Here is a 17,954-nt window from a genome sequence, read left to right as displayed (position 1 = left end):
TCGTATTTAAAATATACTCACATATATGATACTACACACTAGGTTGTACTAGAAGTATTAATATAAATAAAAAGTTTTGATCCAAATGTTTCTGTATACAAATAAACTTTTAACTATTCTTTTAACGGAGACTTATCTTTTAAGGAAATTTTAACAAGCTTTATAGATTTCAAACTATAATTATATATATATTATATACACACACGCGCGCACGTACACACCATACATTAATAAAGTGTATATACTTATAATAGAGTGTTATTGATGTAATACTCTATCTGTCAATATAATATCTAACAACATAATTCAGTAAATTTACATTGATTTAAAAAAGTAATTTATCAATAAATAAATAAAATTAGTTTATAATATGCAATATCAATGTATGTAAAAAATCTTTTTATTTTTTAATAAATGTTAAAAAACAATTTAAAGATTATATAAGAAAGCAAATGAACATTATCATTAAAAGTTTTAGTTGTAAAAATCTATGTCGATCAATTATGTTTTGTAAAATTTATACCTGATATTATTTAAATAAAATTTACACATTGTTATAAGAAATATAATTTTTGGCATTAAATCTATATTTAATGAATATTAAATATGAATTTCTGTACAGTTTATTACAATAAATTTGAATATAAAATTTTTACACGTGATTTAATAAATTTGCGCGCCTATAATCACGTGACTAGTCCTATAGCAATTTTTTTATACGTAATATTAATATTTATAAATTCTTAAAAAGTAAAATGTAAATTGGTTCGGTAATTTTAATATATTATATAAAAATTTAACGCACTATGCAAATGTTTTCTCTTAATCAAGTAATTTTTACACCATTATTTAATATTTATGTCCTTATATGAAAGAGTACTATTTGAATATACTGAATATATTGAAAGTATCATCATAAAACATAAACAATGGATGATCTTACTGCTTTAAATGTTAAAGAAGTTTTTGGAATAGATTTTCAGAAGTTCGTATCTTTTTAATTTATTATTATTTTAATTATTTATTTACATTTTAATACATTCAATTTTCTTTTTTTAATTAGGTTTTGTTTACGTCGTAAAATATTACTTAAAAGAGATAAATGCGGTGCTTTTATGGTACCTAATATTGATACTTTAATAGAATGTATATGTGCTCTTGAATATTTTAAAATTAAAATAAATAACCAATTAAAAATAATGCAGAAATGTACCTCGTCTAAAAATAGTTTAGATGATAAACATGATGTATCAAGTATGATGTTTTCAAATTATTCTTTTTTACATATTTATAATATATAAAATAAGTTTTAACACTTTTATATGGTTTATATTAGTAAATATATTTTAACTTATATAAATTCAAATGATTCAATTATTATTTTAGGATTAAATGATGGACATAAGATCAAAACAAAAAAAAAGAAGTTTCATGAAGAAGTTAGATATGATAATTTGTCTTTTATCAAGTCAGAATTAAATATTTATTTATTTAATACATCTTCAAGTTTATCGAGTCCTGGTAGTTCAATGAAAACTATTCTTGACTCAGACAAAACAGGAAATGAAATATATAATTTTATTATAAATGAAACTATGGAAGATTTTATTATCAATAATTATGAAGACTCTGTTCCAATGATTTCTCCATTATTAGACCAATTTAAGAAGAAACATCAAAAATTCCATTACTTTAGTGTTTTAAGGCATTTAATCAATAAAAAAGAAAATGATTTAAAAGAAAACAATGAAAAAACAAATGATAAAAAAGAAAATGATAAAAAATCAGAATGCAAATATGCAGTTAATAAAAAACAGTTATGTTTATTTTTTGATCTTATACTTTCTAAAGTAGTTCCTCTAAAGATGTTTGGAAAATTTAAAAATTTAAAAAAGATAAAGACAACTATTTTCTGTCTGCTAGATGCACCAAGTTTTAAAGCCTTTAATTTGAAGCCTTTTATTAATAACTTAGATGTATGTAATTATATTTTTTTAATAAAACCAGTTATGCTAAGTAATATACTGTAAACATAGATTTATACATTAAAAATAAAAATATTTTAGATTTTTAGCATTACATGGTTACAAAATATTAAAAGCATAAGGATAAAATGGTTTATTATGGCCAAATTTGCAAGATGGTTTTTTGTTGGATTTATTTTTAGAATATTACGTACTTGTTTTCATATAACAGCTTCTAGAAATAATAATAAAAGATTATATATTATGCGTTCAACTTGGAGGTCTGTTAAACAAAAATTTATTAAGAAAGCAAAGCATTCGAATATCTTGCAACCTGATGTTAAATGTAATGAGTGGAATCCACCAATAGGCACATACAAATTATTTCCTAAATATTCTGATGTGCGACCTATATTTAAACCAGAGTAAGTATTTCATATTTTAAAAAATTAATTACTTAAAATTTTTCATGTATTTTGTATATTTATTTTATATGTTTATATTTCATTTTAATGTTTTGCATATTAGAGATAATGATAATAATAAAATTCATGAGTATACAATATTGAAATTTTTGAAACAATTACATAATACAAAATATGGAATCACTAACTTCCCAACAAAGTGGGAATCAATTGTCCAGCATAAATATGATACAAAACCAACAAAATTATATTTTATATGTTGTGATGTAATGAATGCTTTTGGTTCTATAATACAAGGTATAATTATTTTCAATTTTAACTAATAGATATATTTGCAAGTAAATATTACATTTTTTATTTTGTATTTAGAAAAATTATATAACATTATACAATCACTTTGTAAGGACCTACCTGAATTTTTAATACTCAAATACTATGTAATTAAAAGTGAAAAATTCAGAAGTGAAATTATATGTTACAAACAATATTTCTCTGATCCAAATTTGCAATTACCTTTGGCATCTGATGCATTATATACACATACAAATTATAATCAGTGTCAATGGATAAAGAAAAGCTGGTTACTAGAGAAAATTTCAAAATACATTTTTTATCAGAAAGTATAAAAAAAAATTTTTAAATATATATTTTTAAAATGTTATAAATACTATATATAGAATTAATATCTGATTTTGCAATGCATCATATTTTTATTTATAGGTAAAAATAAATGTAAAGTCTTATATCATAGGAAAAGGAATTGTTCAAGGGTCAATGTTATCACCTATTTTATCAGATATATATTATAATTTTATATTACATGAAGAAATGGCAACATATTTAAAAGCTGGTGAAATTATAAAATACATGGATGATATTTTATATGTAACTGAAAATGAAATTTTGGCAAAACAGTAAGATATAAAACCATTAATTAGTTCATTAAGAAATTTATAAACATATTCTATTTTGTTAATTACTCTATTATAATTTTTATGAGATAGATTTTTACAATTAACAAAAAAAGGAATTCCACAATATAATTGTTACTTTAAACAATCAAAAACTCAAACTAATGTAGTTTGTGATGGAAACAAAGCTGTGAACAGTATAACTTACATTGGTTATAAGATTAATTGTACTTCTTTAGAAATAATACCTGTACATCCAAGTACAGATTTGTATTATTTAGTGTCATTTTTTGGGATAAATAATGGAAACCCCCTAAAGTAAGCAACTGTATATGTATGCACTGACAAATATGTATATATGCACGAATATAAAAAATATATATTTTATATATATATACACGCACATATATATATATACATTGTCCTTTTCTCTTTTTTTCTTATTTCATGTAAATTTTAATTGCTACTTTCTTCCAGAGTTTTAGAACGCCGATTATATAATATAGCATCTTTGAAATTATCAAAATTTATTTTAGATAAAGCAATTAATTCTGAAAAAACCATATTAATAATATTAAAAAGAATATGTTTATTACAAGCAAAACGTGCTTGCATTTTGATAAAAGAGTTATTTCATTACATCCCAGGAAGTATTCAAAATATACTAAAAGTTATTAAAAATAGCAATGAAAGGATTACAAGATACATTATAAGAATGTTTCTGTTAAGTAAGATACATTACAATAAATTATTGATTATTATATAATAATATTAAAATAACTCTAATATCAATGTTCATTTTAGCTCATAAAATAAAGAAAAAATCAAGTAAACTCATATGGAATAAGAGAATTCTGCATATGTTATGGAGATCTTATAAAACTGTTTTGTTGCAAGACAAAGTTTTACAAGAATATTTTATTACTTCCTTTGCATTAAATAAATGAAAACATAAATGTATAATAACCTTATAAGTTGTACTATTAATATACTAATATATTTATATATATTTCTTATATATTTATATATTATATTTCTATTTTCATAAAAGTATATGTGCATTTAAATTTATAGTAATTGTTATGTATTTTCATTCAAATATATTTACTTTCATATTAGTTTTTTTTCATAGTTATGTATATTCATTAGTTAGTCAATTATCTTCTTTAATTGATAATAATGTTCAATGAAAATGTTATATGATCTTTGCTATTATTAAATTACCATTTTACATTAATTATCTTTAAATAATTATATTTAGAAGTAGTATATCTAAAATCTTTTATCAAAATTAAATCTTACAAATATTAGAACATAAAATAATAAAATAAAATTTTATAATTAATAAAATATATATAATGATAAAACGAACAAATGAATATATTTAGAATAATATTTTATTGTCTTACTTTCCCTATTCGTAAAATTATTACTAGGGTTAAATATTAATTTAAATTCTATTTTTATTTTACGTGCGTTTCAGCTAGTATAAATTTATACACTTTTATAATAAAATTACAAATACAATTCTATAAATTATTAAAAAGTTAAAAGTGCTTTGATGTACTATATTTATAAAAACAACTACACATAAACGTCATTTCCGCTAACATTCGGCAACAAAGACGTAAAAGCATAGAAATTACAAGCAACGAAAACAAACTTTAAGTTAGGTTGGAATGTTGTATACTTGCCAGTGTAGATGTTAATTCTGCATTTATACATCATCACATCTAATGTATTCTATATTTAATTTTTATAATTGTTATAAGTTTATGCAATTGTTTTTATAAATGAGTTCAGACTAATATCCGATAATTTATGAAATTTGAATTATTTCATTGTTTGCATTATTTACAGATTCAAACACACAATATCTGATTTAGGAGAAAAATATATTTACAGAGGAATATAAATAATGAATAGTATATTATATTAAATATACATGTACAAACAGCTTAAAAATATAATAACAAATATTTTTGAAAAAAGTAAATATTAAAGAACAAGAATATTTAACTCAGGTAACGAATAAAACGAAAAAATGATCAGCGACATTAAAATTTATAAAAGTGAAAGTGAAAAAATATGAAATAAAAAGTGAACTTTCTGTATAAAATAAAAAGAATTTTATTTACCTTGTAATAAAAAATTGTATAATAGTCAGTATTTTTTTAAGAAAAGTTAATATCAGTTTATTAAAGTAAAAAATATTTTGAAATATAATAACTATGTTTGTCTAAATTATTAATTTTTTAATTAAACATTTCTTTATTAAAAATACCTTATATGACTTAAGCACATCATCAATAATGTCAAAACATTGTGATATATGTTTAAAGAATTTTGAAAATGAATCTGCCTTCAAAAGTCACCTTACAGGCAAGAAACATTTAAAATTTGAACAAAATTTGGTAAACTCAATTGTTATTAAACCATTACCAAAATTTATTAGTGGTTGTAAACTTCTTAAGTTTCTTAATCAATATGGTACAATCAAATGGCATCGATTTTATAGCAACCACCTTTTAGTTGAGTTTTATGAAAGGTAAATTATATTTAACATTGATATTATTATTAAATCATATTTCTTTTTACGGTACTTTGTACCAATATAGATTAATTATAATTATTACACAAAATTATAATTATGATTATTTAATATTACAGGACTGCTGCAGAAATTTTATTGAATAAACAAGTTTCGATAAATGATGTGGAACTGAATGTAGAAAAAAGAAAAGTTCCTAATAGTAAGTATTATAAAGATAGCATTTTGTTTTATTTACATGGAAAGTATATGCAGTATTTTTTAATTATAAATATTTTATTATAGAGTTAGTAAATATGAAATTAGTAAATACAAGTTCTATAGATTATCAAAATATAAAACATATATTTGAAGAAAAATGTACATTTGATGAACAGTTAATAATGTTTTTAAATACTGTACAACTTACTGATGTTGAAATAGAAACAAGATATGAATCTACTTGTATAGAATTAGATAAAATATTTAAAGTGATATTTCCAAATTGTAGAATATATAGATTTGGGTCAACTCAAACAGGATTAGGTTTTAAAGAATGTGATTTAGATATATATATGGACAGTGGTAAGACTTTATATTTCTTATTAAATTTTGCTATTACTTTCTAGAATATGAATTTATATTCCTCTATGGTAATATTACATGTTGTTTATATTTAAGGTACACCAATAAATAATATTAGAAGTACAGCAAAAGCACAGAGGATGAATATAACTTTTAACAGAGTGAAAAATCTTATGCGTCGAATGAATCACGTTTTTTCTAACGTAATATCAATTCCAAAAGCTAAGACTCCTATTATAAAATTTAATTATAGTAAAAGAAATATTTCTTGTGATATTTCATTCAAGAATAGTTTGGGCCTATATAAAAGTCATTTAATGAAATATTATGCGTCTTTTGACAAGAGACTAAAACCATTAATGATGCTTATCAAATATTGGGCAAGACAATTACAAATTTCACATGGACAGAAAATATGTAATTATGCTTTAATGTTGTTAATTATTTTTTATTTACAACAGCCATTTATTAATATTATCCCTTCTTTGTCAACACTTCGAAGTACATGTCAACCACAAATTACAAATGGGTGGCAAGTTAACTTTGATGAATATTCAGTATTATTACCAACTACAAATGAAAATAGTATTCCACAACTTCTTTATGGTTTCTTCTTTTTTTATGCTACTTTCGAATTTAAATCACAAGTAATATGTCCAATAGATGGAATAAGTCACACTAAATCAGAATTTAATGAAATAGAAAATTTACCACCTTGTATGAATATATATAAAGCAACAGTAAAAGAAAATGAAGAACTTAAATTAAATATCAGTAAGCCAATGTGTGTTCAAGATCCTATAGAGTTAAACCATAATGTTACAATGGTCACATCAGTTTCTACATTAAAATCTTTTGTGGGATACTGTGCAATCAGTGCAGAAATTTGTGCAGCAGCTAGTAAAGATAATTATAAAGATCTACTAAACACTTTGTTCACCATAAATATAAAAAACAAAAAGGAAGGTAATATTACAATTTCTGCAAATCAATTACAATGTGTCAATAAATCAAGTAGTATGGAAGTATGTGCTGACCCTATGAAAGAAATTAAATTTTTGGAAAATGACTGGTATACTACTGTTTTTAACTTAGTAAAAGATATTTTTGAGAAAGTTTTTATGATACAAGTTAAAATACTTACAGCTGAAATTGGGGCAGAGAAGCAAAAAGTCGAAATACTATCAAATATACATATAGAAAGACAACACAAAATTATACTTCATTGTATTGGATTTCATTGTGTATGGCATAAAAGAAAAACACAGTCCAATTTAAATCCTAGTTTAAGTATGTTGCAAAAAGAAATTCTTATATCAGAACAAATAATAGAAAATCGTAATAAAAAAGAAGAAGTAAACAGAATAAATTTAGAATTTATATGTGTATTTAAAAAAATACATCCTTTAAAAGTTAGTTTAACTCTATATAATAAGAATGGTGATAATAATGTTTTTTTTCAATTTATATGTTTTGCTAAATGTAAGTTACCTGTAATAATACAACAGACATTCATGCACATTCAACAATTTGGCAAATATTAATATTATCTGTATATTGTGTGCATATATTAAATACCCTATTCTGGACCAAAAATGTGTAATTTTGAGAAGTAGAAATTACACCTTCATCTGTATCACAGAAAATAATCGTTGTGTAAAGATATATTGATCTATTGTAGGTTCTTTTTTTTATAAATATTAATTTTAATATAATTAGTAAATAAAAAATCTAAATTTAAATAAACCTTTTCAAATATTTCTTCTAAATCTTCTTTTTATAATTGAATCTAACTCTTATATTGTACAAAATCATTTGATAACTATTAAATTATTAAATACATAATAAAATAACTTGTAACAGGATAATAAGAAAATGAATAATATAGATTTGAAAGTATAAAAATGGTAAATAAGATTACAATGTTTGCATTGTATTGATAAGTATTACTTATATTGATATGACGTGTCTCAGTATCTCGATGTTTACGAAATAGTAGTTAAGATATTTCTAATTTAATATGTAAAACTATCATGAAATAAAAAAGATTTTATTGAAAATTGAAAGATAGGGAAATATACCATCATAAACGAAAAGATAAGTTTCTAAATTCTGATGAAGTATTCATTAATGATAATAAAAGATATATAAATATTTTATATATCTTCTTGTAAGCAAAGTAAAAATGTATATTCCAATACCTCAATGTCCTACTACATTAACCAAATAAATAATGTAATGTTCTTATAATTATACTAAATTTTTTTTTCATATAAATAAAAACCTTTTAATTTTGTATTATTAATAATTTAAATAAAGAAAAATAAATTCATAATTCTCTTTCCTCTTTTTTCATATTTTATTCTCTACCTACTACATTTATATTTTCTTGACTAACCGCTTCTTTGATTTTTACTCTTTTGCTTCTTTTAACTCCAATTCATTCCATTTTTTATTTTTTTTTTATCGTTTCTATTCTATTTCTCATCTACCATTTTGCAGAATATACATTCATCATCATTAAAAAGAATAAATTAAATTTGTATTACTGTTTAGATACCAAGATAATTTATGAACTTTATTTTAAAAATACTTTTTAGTGTTATTTGAATAATCTATTTATATTCTTTTCTCTCTTAAAAAAATACTATATATTAAAATATTACTTTATTCATTAAACTTATATTATAGGCTACATTATAGAATTAATACATTACATGATGAACAAAATAATTGTAAGAAAAATAAAAATTTTTAAGAACTTTGTTCTTTTACTCCAAGCTTTATAACAATGTTTATAATATGTAATTGACTATATGAATATTAAATTTAAATATTATTAATTTAATACTATGTATTAAACTATGTATGTAGTATTTAATACTACAGATTTAAATAATTTTAAAAAATACAATATTTATATTATGATATCAGATTGTTTTCTTTAATCATAAGTATTTGAAAATAAATATTGGTATTTAAAAATAACTATACATATATAAATAGTATTAAAACAATAATTGTTTACATATTTATTCAAATAATTACATTTATTATAAAAAAAGTTATCTTTGAAAAAATAAATAAATTTTTATTTGTAAATATTAATTATTATTATTTATTTTATTTATATAATTTTAAGTTACTATAGTAGAACATGTTTGTTATAATTAATTTTGTTATTTTTATTTCTCATTAAATTTTTGTTTTATAAATTCATTTTCAACATTATTTTGGATTAGGAAATAACAAAAAATTCATATATAAAGTAAATGTAGTATTTATAATCTAATATATTTTTAATATATTAATAAAATAAATTAAAAAATACTATGAAATAAACTAAAAGAATACATATGTTGACATAATATTAGTATATTTATTATTAAATAATATTTTTTACTATAAAAAATGTCATAGAATACAAAAATTAATGTAAATTTATGTCTTATAAATATATTACAGTACCATATTAGTAATATCACATACAAGAAATACATTTTAAAAAAAATGAAGGTTAAGTTTTTATTAATCTTTACGATTTACTTTACATTTGAACATTTTATAAATATTTTATAAACATCATTAATAAATAAACATATGCTTGTGGCAAAATAATTTCACTTATGATTTATAGTAATATTTATGTTTTAAATTTAAATTGAAGACAAAAAGTTTGTACAATGTACACTCTATTGTTTTAATTGAAGTATGAATAATGGCAGAAATAAAAATAAACTTATTACTTTATTCTTTCCTCTTGAAAATTATAAATTTTATTTTATGCAATAGATTATTATTAATAGATGAATATTATACTGTGTCAGGTTGAAACGTTAGTTGAGGATGTGTATTTTAACCTAAAACTATTTCTTTTTCTCAACATCTTTCACTGTCTTTACTTAACAGAACAATAATTGAAAGGAAAATGATAACGTTATTATTTTTTAGTATTTAATTTTTTCCATATCTGTGAGTACATATAAAATAATTTTTAAGTTGATGATAGTTTTTAAATGATAGAACCACTAATTCTATATTATGTTTGAAATTGTAAACTTGTTACACACGCGCGCGCGCACAAAGATGATAAATGATAAATAAAAATACGGAACAACTTTTAAATACTTAATTTTTGATTTAGTACACAATTATATTACATCATGTTATAATTAAACCTGATATTTTATAAGTAATTTAATTACTTCATTATATAATTATTTAAATTAAATGTATGTTATGATTAAATTTTGTAATTTTTACTAGAGAGTGATATTTCACTTTATGCTCTTAAAAATTTATTTTCTATGTAATAAACCTTTATAAATATCATTTTTCTAATTTATTAACAAAAGAATTCAAATAGTAAAGCATTGATATCTCAGTCTTGAAAACTGATTATTATTAAATAATTTAGCTATATTTGTGAAAATAGGTAATAATAAATAGAACAAAATTAAATATGAACAATGTAATATGTGAAATTCATAAACATCACACATTAACATTTGATTGATTTATAATTCAATGATATTATAAACAGTGGTTTTCTTTGCACTGTTTGTATTGTCCCATGAAACGTTTATTTAACAAACGTTACATACAAATGATTTTATAATTTACATCTCAAATATAATGTTATTGTACTTGTGCAAAGAATATTTGCATGTATACACGTTTGACTGTTTATTATATAATATTCAAATTCAATTTGTATTTAAAATGCGTTTTAATAATTTTTTTAATAATTCTAATATATGATGCAAAAATTTGATTTTTAAATAAAACAATAAATTCATGTTTTTTTCTTCAAATTTTTGCAAGAATAGATTACAACTTTCTTGATATATTGATATATTTGATTACATGATTCTACATTTTAAATTTGTGCTTTACACAAATAATTTTAGAATTTTCCACGAAAATTTCCTCGGCCCCGATATGATCTTCCACCTGAATGCTTTCCTCTGTACACATGTTTTATAAGTGGACTTGATCTACCTCTTGATAATTTTCCTCTTCCATGCCAATCTGCTCCTCTTTGGAATGTGTGTTCCAATTCTATTTCTTCTGCAGAATCTTCTAGCATCATTGGACTTTCACCACGACTATGATCACTTCTATTTTCATGAAATTCATCACGTTCTTCTAAAGAATGCCTATAATTAGGTGAGTATCTTTCGCGAACATAATGGTCACGTAAAGATCCTTTATGACTGGAGAAATTATCCCTGTTTCTTACTGGAGAATCTAATTTCATATTTCTTGAACCATGATCTAAGGAAGATACAGAATCTGTACGATGTTCACGGTCATCAATCCTTCTAGGTGGTGATATTGTCCTATTCCAAGTTCTTTTTTGAGAAGAATTACTTAAACTCCATCTTAAGTCATCAGCCTCTCGAAATTTAGGTGTATAATCAAATGTTTCACGCACATTCCAATCTAAACGGTCCATGATAGGTCTTTTTTCTTCTTTAACAGCATATTGTAAATCTTGAGGATATACTTGTACTTCAAAATCTACCATAGTAACACTTGCTTGAACAAATTTTGTATTTGTCTCCACTTCATCAGTTTGACAAATTTTTTGATGCATTTGTATATTTTGCTTCATGGAAGTAAGTTGTTGACCTTCTTCTTCCCAATATATTTTGCTTTTACTTTTTTGCAAAAGTATGGAATTTGATGAATACACATTTTGTTCACTTTGTATATTTTCCTTCTTTGGGTCATAGAAAAATCGCCCTTTCATTTTTAAACGAAGATCTTCCATAGGAAGTTCGCGTAGAGCATGTTCACAGTGACGTAATATTTCAGGTTTGAATCCTATTTTGAAACAGAAACAAAATTACGTAGAATTAATGCATTAGCGTCTTGCTCCTATGGTGCTGTGCTTGAATGAACTTTGTAAAAAAATATTAAAAATTTGTTTAATAATATTGTTTCATTTAACTGGAAATAGTGGAAAACATTAAATTAACAATTATTCAAATATTCTTACCTGGATACAAGACTGGCAGACTAGTTGAATCTAAAAAATGTATAAGACATGAAATATGAATTATGAATTTTGTTTATTACAATAACATAAAAAAGATATTGAAGTATTGTGTGTATATATATATATATATATATATTTGAAGAGTAATTAAAGATATAAATATATTCGCACCTTTAGCGGAAACAGATGCTTCCAACAAGCTGGATAAACTCGTTTTTTCAAATTGCTGTAAAATTAATTCATAAGACAAATATTAATGTTTTATATGAGACTTAAAAATTTAACTGCACACTATGTGAAAAGGTACATAAAAATATTACTCATTAATTTCAAAGTAATATTTCTTGTTTTGATAATACAGAATAAAATATATGGCTATATGAAAAAATAACTTTTTGTCATAATATATAACAAAATTACTTTTGTATCTGAGATGACTGGTGGTTCAGGAGTCTTCAATCGTTCTTCTTGTGAAGCATGGTATCCATTATAAGAATCTGTAAATCTACAGTCCCTGTAGTTTTGAGAGACTGTATCCTTAGATTTATTTGAAAATTCAAAATTCTGAACTGGAGATTGACGAGTGGAAGAAATACCATGTGATGAATTATATGCTTGTACATGTTCCACAGTAGATGCAGCAGATTCAGGTTGTGGTGAAGAAATTGGTGCTGGAAGAAGTGCTGGTCGATGTGTTGGCTGAATTGAACTCGTATTTGGTTGATTATACATTACTGGACCAGATACATATTCAGTTTGAGGTAATGAATGTAATGGTACAGAATCAAAATTCAATGTTTGAGATGAATTTTCAAAATTCATAAATGGTGCACCACCAGTTATATTTGATGGCATTGGTGGTGCTAATCCACTTTGATGAATGTAAGATGGCATCGATATTGATGGTCTAGGTTCTGTTTCTTGCTGATATACATTATTTAGTAGAGGTGATATGCCATCCATAGGCGAAGAATGCGTATATCCAGTATTCATATGTGATGTCATTATAGCTTCACTTCTTAGTTGTCTTGTAAGTTCATTAATAAAGGGGGATCGTTTCCTTCGACGTTCCAACGACCTGCTTCGAGTTCGACTTCGACGGCGAGGACTATAACGTCTACTAATTGGTGAACGGCTGGCCTTTCTTCTAAGTCGTTCCATACTGCGACTTCGTTGTCGATCACGAGATCGACTTCTTCGGCTTGACAATTTAAAGTTTAAATTATATTTTATTAAGTTAAAACATTAATAAGTTTTTACTATAATTTAATGAAAGCTTAAAACTTTACATCAAATTTAGATTTTATATGAACTTGTTCTACAAAAAAGATTTATATAGGAAACATTTTTTATTTCTATAATATAATATAACAGTTACATATGCTTAAAAATATTGTCTTCTCACCGTTCATGTACATTTATACGTCTCCTGTGTCGCTCAGCGCTCCATCTTCTATCTGTGCTTGTTCTTCGTTCCCAACTAAGTCGTCTAATTGGACTTCTTCGTCGTTCTGGACTGAATCCAAAAGGACTTCTACGAGTACAATTAAATCTTGGACTTCTTCTTTTGTCAGGACTAAATCTTAGTGGACTTCTATGCCTTTCATTACTCATCTTGAAAGGACTTCTGCAACGTTCTGGACTTAACATCAACGGAGATTTTCGCCGAGGAGAATTTAATCTAATTCTATCTGGAGTTCTACGCCGTAATGAGCTTCCTCTTTGACGTTCTAAACTTCTACGACGTTCTCGGCTTCTGCGGATATGCATCTGTACTTGATCTATATTTTGTCTCTCTGTGATGCTCTGAATGGCTTCAGTTTCTGTACCTGGAGGTACAACATTATCAGAGTCTAGCAAATGTTTAATAGCTTTTTCCTTTTCAGCCAAAAGTTTACTTTCATTATCTCTTTTTGTACGTATCTTATCCCTCTCTATATCTTTTGTGCTTTTGGAAGGATCTCGACGGATTTCTTCATGTTTCTTTTCTTCTCTCTTTGGCCTTTCACGGTTGTAAGATCCTTTGTAGTCACGCCGATATCTCTCCCTATAAGTAGGCTTGTAATCATTTCTTTCTGTTTGTTACTAATTATTCAAAGAAAAGAACTTAATTTTTTTTAATGTAAAGTAAATTAACTATATAACTAAGCTATAAATTGACTCTATGAAATTTTATTATCATAATATTTTATAATAATTTGTAATTATTATGTAATATTATATAACACATTTATATCTGTGATATAATAAATAGCTATAACAATATAAATTCTATATTATTAATGCTACCTAGAAAGACGCTTTTGTTCTTGATCCTTATTATGAGTAGTTTTATATTCAACTTCACGACTTTTTTCTTCATCACCTTCCCAAGCATCAACAACATCTAACCCTTCCATAAAATCTTCATCGTCAAGAAATTCTTGAAGTTCCTCATCTGGTATATCCTTTAAACCTTCAATTGCTCGTTGAACATCTTCATTTGTACTTTTTAATATAGATTCTTTCTTATCGGCACTTTGTTTTTGACAAAACTCATCTGTTGATTCATTTTGCACATTGTTCTTAACACTTGAATCTTTCATTTTCTTTGCTAAATCACACATGTTTCTGAAAGATTAACTAATTTGTTCAATTAATTGAGAAAACACTGTAAAATTTGACATTTCATATTTTCATAACAAAATAAGTTTATAATTAATATTTTAAAAATCTGTTTTAATTTAGTTTAAAGTTATGTTGATTCAAAATTTTTCAAATAATATTGTTGTGTTGTTGTCATAACTTCGAAGTTTAAAATATAAATAAGTGGTAATAACAAATGCGTTTTAATAAAACATTCATATAATAGATATATTAAAACGAATTAAAGTACTACGAAATTTGCATCATTAAGTACATTTAATTTTTTTTAATTGAATACGTTATACAATTATAAGCATTCTTTAATATATTGAACTTTGAATAATAAACGCACCTCTTAACCCTTCGATGGAATATATAAAATTGATATTAACACTCTCATTACGTAAGTCGTATTATCTTTATTTAAAATCAAAATAATTAAAAAAATTGTATAGTTCTTGATCTTGTAAATGACGCTTATGATACATCTACGTTAAGAATCGAAGTTACAGTTGTTTGCCAAGTAGACTGCTTCAATAGGTAATATACGCACTTATTATTAATAATACTCAGTACAATTAAGTACACAACACGTGACCTCAATGATAATTACAACGCGTACCGATAATGACATAAATATGTAACGGTTAACTTATTCCTTCCTAAACTTAATTTTGTGGAAATATTTGAATCCGAGAAATTCGGATCTTGAAAAGTCAACATCTATCTATTCCGCCATATTAGTTACTAATAGATTTGAGGTATGGTGTAAAATAAGGATATGCTTATATGAACTTTAATCTATTCATCGATAAAGAATAGTTTAAAATAATATATTATTTCTATATAAATTTTTATTCTTTATTTAAGCATATTTTATTGTCTTATTAAATTTGTATTAACCTTGTAATAAAAATGGAATTAAATACTTCTTTTCAAGTTGTACCTTATCTGTATTATATTAAATAAAAAAGAGAAAATGTAGACAATTTAAATAATATAAATATTATTAAGAGTAATACTAAAACTTTATTATACCACTGAAGACAAATCGAATAACTTATATATAATAATATATAAGGATAAAAGGGAAAAAATATATATATATATATATATTTAATTTTATTATTTTATTACAATTGAAGTCATGAAAAAAGAACTATTTTTAATGGAAGATTTTATTAGAAGAATTCAATTATAAAAATTAAATAAAATAAAGAAAACATATTATCTATCATTTTAACATTCATAGTATTACAAATTTATCGAATTTATAAAAAATAAAAAATAACTTTTTACTCTGAAAATAAATATAAAATTAAAAATATTGATTTTACATATTTTTGGAACTGTACAACATTTAATTTATTTATAAATTAAATATTTTATAGACTAAAATAAATGTATAACATAAATGTTTTAAAAAATTACTAAATATTTTGAAAATGTTTAAGAAATTAAATCAATAAACAAAAGTACTATTCAATTGAAATATAAGTTTATTTAAATTGTTACTTATTTCAAATCAAATCGTATAATTGTAAGACAGAATTCAATGTTGAATAATAATTATAAGACATAAATAAACAACTGTATTTATTTTCTTATGATGTAAGATTAAACAATAATAGTTAATAATAAAGGATAATTGTAAATGATGATCATATGTTTTATATCTTTCTTTATCGCATTTCTTAGAGCATTTATAGCGTTTTATGGAAGGAATGCAATGCAGGAAGTATCTAATAAAATTTTAAGTCCATCAAATGGAAGATTAACCGCATGCGTTCTTGTCAATAATCGACTAGGCCTCTGAAAGAGTAGATGACATAAGAAAAATATTAATGAACCCTTTTAATTTCAATTTATTGTATTATAATGACCATTTGTAATTTTACCGGCTATTTCTTGGGCTTAAAGAGCGAAGTGGTGAATCTCTGTATCTTCTACGAGATTCAGTTCTAAACTTTTCTCGATCATCACGTCTATCTCGTTCTCTATCTCTTTCTCGTTCACGATCGTTTTCGAAATCTCTCATGTCTCTGTCTTTTCTATCTCGACGTACAATTCGCGGACTGCGACCAGGACTTGGCGTTCGCGATACAGAGGAATGTGAATCAGAACTATGACCTTCATAACGATGTCTTCGTTCTCTTTGTCTAAAATAAAAATAATTAAACAGTAATAATACAGTAATACAAGTAATAGTAGTGAAAGTAATATTAAATTAAATATAAAATATATAAAATAAAAATAACTGCATACTTTCTACGTAATTTCAGAGACATCTCTCGAATTTCATCTTCTCTATCTTGCCTCTGTTGTTCCATCTTCTCAATTCTAAGTTGTTCAGCTTTTTTATCAGCTTTATCTAAAATATAAATATAATTGTAATATTATACTAATATAATGTTCGTTAAAAATTATAATAAATTTTATTTACATTGCCTATTTAATAAAGCTTGCATTTTTTTCTTAAGCCGCTCCTGAGGTGTAATTTTCAGTGACTGAAAAATGTAACTCTTAAAAGTCTGCTACCAATCACTAAAATTTTTTGTGTAGCAAAGCATAAAATATTTCTAAAATTTCAATACAAATTTTATGATATTAAAAAGTGTTATATATGTTACATATTTCTAATTTAAGTTTATATCTTTTGTATAATTTTAAAATATATTATTTAATAAAATTTATATTAAAATTTCAGAAAACTTATGCTACTACATATTAAAATTAATATCAAATATATCCTATACTGAAGGACTCTTTTGCATTACTACTTCTACAAAACAAATACATCAAACCACAAAAAATTTGATGTTTTCATTCTGATAATATTAATAGCACAAATTTTATAAAAATTACTTTTGAGGAACTTAATTACATATAGTTATTACAAAAAATATTTAA

At 23.6% G+C, this 17,954-nt stretch overlaps 4 protein-coding genes across 7 annotated transcripts in view; 2 read left to right on the top strand and 2 right to left on the bottom strand.

Annotated features, from left to right (window-relative positions):
- Positions 1-929: 929 nt before the first annotated feature.
- Positions 930-4,229, top strand: Tert (telomerase reverse transcriptase; the record flags this gene model as incomplete). Its single annotated transcript, XM_017909812.1, has 11 exons — positions 930-985; positions 1,064-1,254; positions 1,387-1,521; positions 1,603-1,976; positions 2,067-2,389; positions 2,493-2,686; positions 2,759-3,009; positions 3,110-3,303; positions 3,394-3,618; positions 3,778-4,028; positions 4,105-4,229. Coding segments are annotated over exons 1-11 (2,319 nt in total), but the record flags the coding sequence as incomplete, so codon positions are not given.
- A 1,383-nt stretch (positions 4,230-5,612) lies between these two features.
- Positions 5,613-7,959, top strand: LOC108554506 (poly(A) RNA polymerase, mitochondrial). Its single transcript, XM_017909811.1, has 4 exons — positions 5,613-5,848; positions 5,971-6,053; positions 6,107-6,415; positions 6,512-7,959. The coding sequence occupies exons 1-4, from the start codon at positions 5,613-5,615 to the stop codon at positions 7,957-7,959; spliced, it is 2,076 nt and encodes a 691-aa protein (XP_017765300.1).
- Positions 7,960-11,321: 3,362 nt separating this feature from the next.
- On the bottom strand, positions 11,322-15,772 carry LOC108554512 (serine/arginine repetitive matrix protein 2). Of its 2 annotated transcripts, none has more exons than XM_017909820.1 (7): positions 15,397-15,772; positions 14,709-15,041; positions 13,825-14,466; positions 12,840-13,620; positions 12,591-12,645; positions 12,420-12,449; positions 11,322-12,244 (listed from the first exon to the last, which is right to left on the bottom strand). In XM_017909820.1, the coding sequence occupies exons 2-7, from the start codon at positions 15,023-15,025 to the stop codon at positions 11,322-11,324; spliced, it is 2,748 nt and encodes a 915-aa protein (XP_017765309.1). In that variant the 5' UTR covers positions 15,026-15,041; positions 15,397-15,772. The 2 variants fall into 2 exon arrangements, with proteins under 2 accessions (XP_017765309.1, XP_017765308.1); XM_017909819.1 differs by having other exon boundaries at positions 14,709-15,029.
- A 1,003-nt stretch (positions 15,773-16,775) lies between these two features.
- Positions 16,776-17,954, bottom strand: part of LOC108554511 (CLK4-associating serine/arginine rich protein) — a 5,684-nt gene continuing 4,505 nt past the window's right edge. For 2 of the 3 annotated variants that reach the window (XM_017909815.1, XM_017909817.1), the window contains exons 11-14: positions 17,488-17,551; positions 17,310-17,415; positions 16,943-17,203; positions 16,776-16,856 (exon numbers count right to left, since the gene is read on the bottom strand). In XM_017909815.1, the coding sequence (XP_017765304.1) occupies positions 16,838-16,856; positions 16,943-17,203; positions 17,310-17,415; positions 17,488-17,551 (450 nt within the window). In that variant the 3' untranslated portion in view covers positions 16,776-16,837. Of the gene's footprint in view, positions 16,857-16,942; positions 17,204-17,309; positions 17,416-17,487; positions 17,552-17,954 lie in introns of those variants that run through there. The other variant, XM_017909818.1, reaches the window with a different exon arrangement.

This window comes from Eufriesea mexicana, unplaced genomic scaffold, assembly GCF_001483705.2.
Source record: "Eufriesea mexicana isolate 0111107269 unplaced genomic scaffold, ASM148370v2 scaffold25266, whole genome shotgun sequence".
In the NCBI taxonomy this organism is placed as follows: Eukaryota; Metazoa; Arthropoda; class Insecta; order Hymenoptera; family Apidae; genus Eufriesea; species Eufriesea mexicana.
Note: the sequence above shows the minus strand (reverse complement) of the source record. Positions and strands in the feature narration are given on the sequence as shown.

What these genes read in the sequence shown, in the direction of transcription:
- LOC108554506 (XM_017909811.1), top strand. Translation starts at nt 5,613, where the DNA reads ATGTCAAAACATTGTGATATATGTTTAAAGAATTTTGAAAATGAATCT. An exon ending in TTAGTTGAGTTTTATGAAAG is followed by an intron (nt 5,849 to 5,970) that starts GTAAATTATATT and finishes TTAATATTACAG; the next exon opens with GACTGCTGCAGAAATTTTAT. An exon ending in AGATATATATATGGACAGTG is followed by an intron (nt 6,416 to 6,511) that starts GTAAGACTTTAT and finishes TTTATATTTAAG; the next exon opens with GTACACCAATAAATAATATT.
- LOC108554512 (XM_017909820.1), bottom strand. Translation starts at nt 15,025, where the DNA reads ATGTGTGATTTAGCAAAGAAAATGAAAGATTCAAGTGTTAAGAACAAT. An exon ending in CAGTCATCTCAGATACAAAA is followed by an intron (nt 12,646 to 12,839) that starts GTAATTTTGTTA and finishes TTAATTTTACAG; the next exon opens with CAATTTGAAAAAACGAGTTT. An exon ending in AGCATCTGTTTCCGCTAAAG is followed by an intron (nt 12,450 to 12,590) that starts GTGCGAATATAT and finishes TACATTTTTTAG; the next exon opens with ATTCAACTAGTCTGCCAGTC.